General features: G+C 47.8%; 1 protein-coding gene across 1 annotated transcript; it reads right to left on the bottom strand.

Moving 5' to 3' along the window:
• Nucleotides 1-615: 615 nt before the first annotated feature.
• Nucleotides 616-1,122, bottom strand: LOC135208483 (uncharacterized). The gene has a single exon (XM_064240717.1). The coding sequence runs from the start codon at nt 1,120-1,122 to the stop codon at nt 616-618; it is 507 nt and encodes a 168-aa protein (XP_064096787.1).
• Nucleotides 1,123-2,481: the final 1,359 nt, after the last annotated feature.

Here is a 2,481-nt window from a genome sequence, read left to right as displayed (position 1 = left end):
ACGCGATTATTGCATACAATAAGGCCATAATATATTTCATAAGGGGGAAATCTGTCATATATTTCAAAACTGTCAGAAAATGTCACGTGTAAAAATTTCAGAAAAAATTCTTACAAAACATTTTCAGAATGCCCCCACCGATGTCGAACGTGTGATGGCAGCATGTGTGACGCACCATTAATGTCGGTGCAACAACAACCACCTGGTGTAACATAAGTAGGTCTACAATAAGTAGCGACAATGAAATTAAGTGTTGGGTGTATTTGCGGGGGTGATGGCTCTGGGCAAAGACCCTCTCTTCTATGGCGCCCATATAGAAGGTGGCAAAGAGGACTCCCAGAGGAGAGCCCATGGCAACGCCATCTTTCTGGTAGAACATCTGTTCTCAGTAGGTGGAGAAGGGGGCCCTCTTTGTACAGATGTCGAGCAAGGTGCGCAAAGAGGCCTTTGGGACATTGAGTGGGGCCGTAGATGGGTCTCGGTAGACGTGATCCATGATGATGTCAATGGTTTCGTCAGCAGGCACGTTGGTAAATAGGGATTCTACATCTAGGGATGCTATGATGCCAGTGCCGGGGGAGTCTTGAATTTCTTCAAGGAACTCCACCGATGAACTCAGGCTATAGCGGCTCGGGACATAGGGAGTAAAATTTGATTGAGGCGCTTGGCCAAGGCGTAAGTCAGGGCAGGTGTCTGGCTGATGATCGGGCGGAGGGGGTTGCCTTCCTTATGGGTTTTCACGTTCCCGTAGAGGTAACCAAGGCTGAAGTCCTCTTGGATGGGAGAAAGGTGGACTGCGTTGGTTGACGTGTTGATGGTACTGATGACATGGTTGGCGTCCCTTTTGATGTCTTCCATGGGGTTCCGTGTGAGACGTTCAAACTTTGAGGAGTTGGACAGGATAGCATCGAGCTTCTCATGGTATTCCTTTGTTTTTATTAAGACGAAGGCAGCTGTCTTATCTGCCTGTCGCACAGTGATGTCTTCCTTAGCCTTTAACTCCATGGCTGCTTCCTTCATCTCTCGGGTGAAGATGCCACTGGTGTGTGACCCCCTGTCCTTGAGGGCTTCGGCGAGCAGGAGGGGCTGGAAGGCGTCTGTTGTTCGGACAATATTCTGCATGTCGAGCTGCTAGATGGAATCAAGCAGAAGTTTGATATCAAGTCTTTTCTCATGTGGCTTAGGCTTAGACATGAAGTGACAGTTAAGCCCTAGTCTAAGCAGAATGTCTTGGTCAGGAGAGGGTTGGAAGTCGATAAGATTGATGTAGCCTCGAGTGTGCTGTGGGACTCGCAGCTTGCCGCCGTTGAGAGAGGTCAGCTTTTGCACGACACCCTTTATGCGTTTTTTCATATCTTCGTCTCGGAGGTGGGTAAGGCAGGCATCGATGTCATCATTGGTGGCTAATTCTGCATCGGGAGGGTTGTCAATATCGGTGGGTTGGTTCTCATTCGGTTGGTCAGCATTGGGGTCGTCATGGTCAGGGCTGAGGGAACCATTCCCGAGGGATCCAGGGGGCTCTGCTTTGGGTTCCTCACTGACATCTCTGGTGCTTGGGGGGCTTGCTAATGTCTGTGCGTTCGTCTATTCACGTCGTAGTCGAGCATCGTCCTCGTGAAGTTTCCTTAGTTCAGAAGTCTTCTCCCGTAATTGCCGTTGTATGAGGGATTTCCTGAAGCTCCTGGACCCGTCTTCTAGCCTTGCTGAGGGGTCGTGCAGTCTTAGGTTAGTGTATGCTGGAAGTAAACCTTCTTTTAAACATGTTCACTAAAACTGATTGCTGCCTCAGCTACATTAATTTTATAAAGGTTCTTCTCTATTTTTCTAATTATTGTCTTCTCATTGTTGCTTAAACTGGTGAGCAACGCACCAAAGGTTGACATTTCTCAATTATGTAATAGTCAAGGCTGATTGGATTTTTGTTGATAAAAAATTCCAGTGGTGGTAATCAAATTTTTGGGTATATCCCATAGAGTTTATTGCAGGTAGAATTGATATTAAATTCTATTCTTTTCCATTCTTTTTATAGGGCAGCGACGTTTCGTCTGAAAAACCTCAGACATCCTCTTGGTGGAGGTGGGTGATGGACTGAAGTGAGAGGGTGAGTCTGTCTGCTTTTACTATGGCGGTGCAGCATGGGTCTTCGTGCCAATGCCTTTTCATTGGCTAGTGAATGGGGAGCTGCTTTATGAGTGGCTGCCTGGCTGCGGGCTGAAGCCAGCTCCCGAGCGCATGCTCAACAATCGACTTGTTCAATACACGTCTCCTACAGCCACGGAATGAAGTTGGGAACTAGACCTGCCCAACAAGGGTCTTGTTTATTAAACTTCTCCTACAGCCACGGAGGAATAGGTCGGAAACTGGACCTGCCCAACAAGCGTCTCGTTCAATACACGTCTCATACAGCAACAGAGGAATATGGGAACTCTACCTGCCCAGCAAAGGTCTCGTTCAATACACGTCTCCTATAGCCACAGAGGA

Source organism: Macrobrachium nipponense, chromosome 11, assembly GCF_015104395.2.
Source record: "Macrobrachium nipponense isolate FS-2020 chromosome 11, ASM1510439v2, whole genome shotgun sequence".
Lineage (NCBI taxonomy): Eukaryota > Metazoa > Arthropoda > Malacostraca > Decapoda > Palaemonidae > Macrobrachium > Macrobrachium nipponense.
The sequence above is the reverse complement of the archived record's forward strand: the minus strand, read 5'-3'. Positions and strand labels throughout refer to the sequence as shown.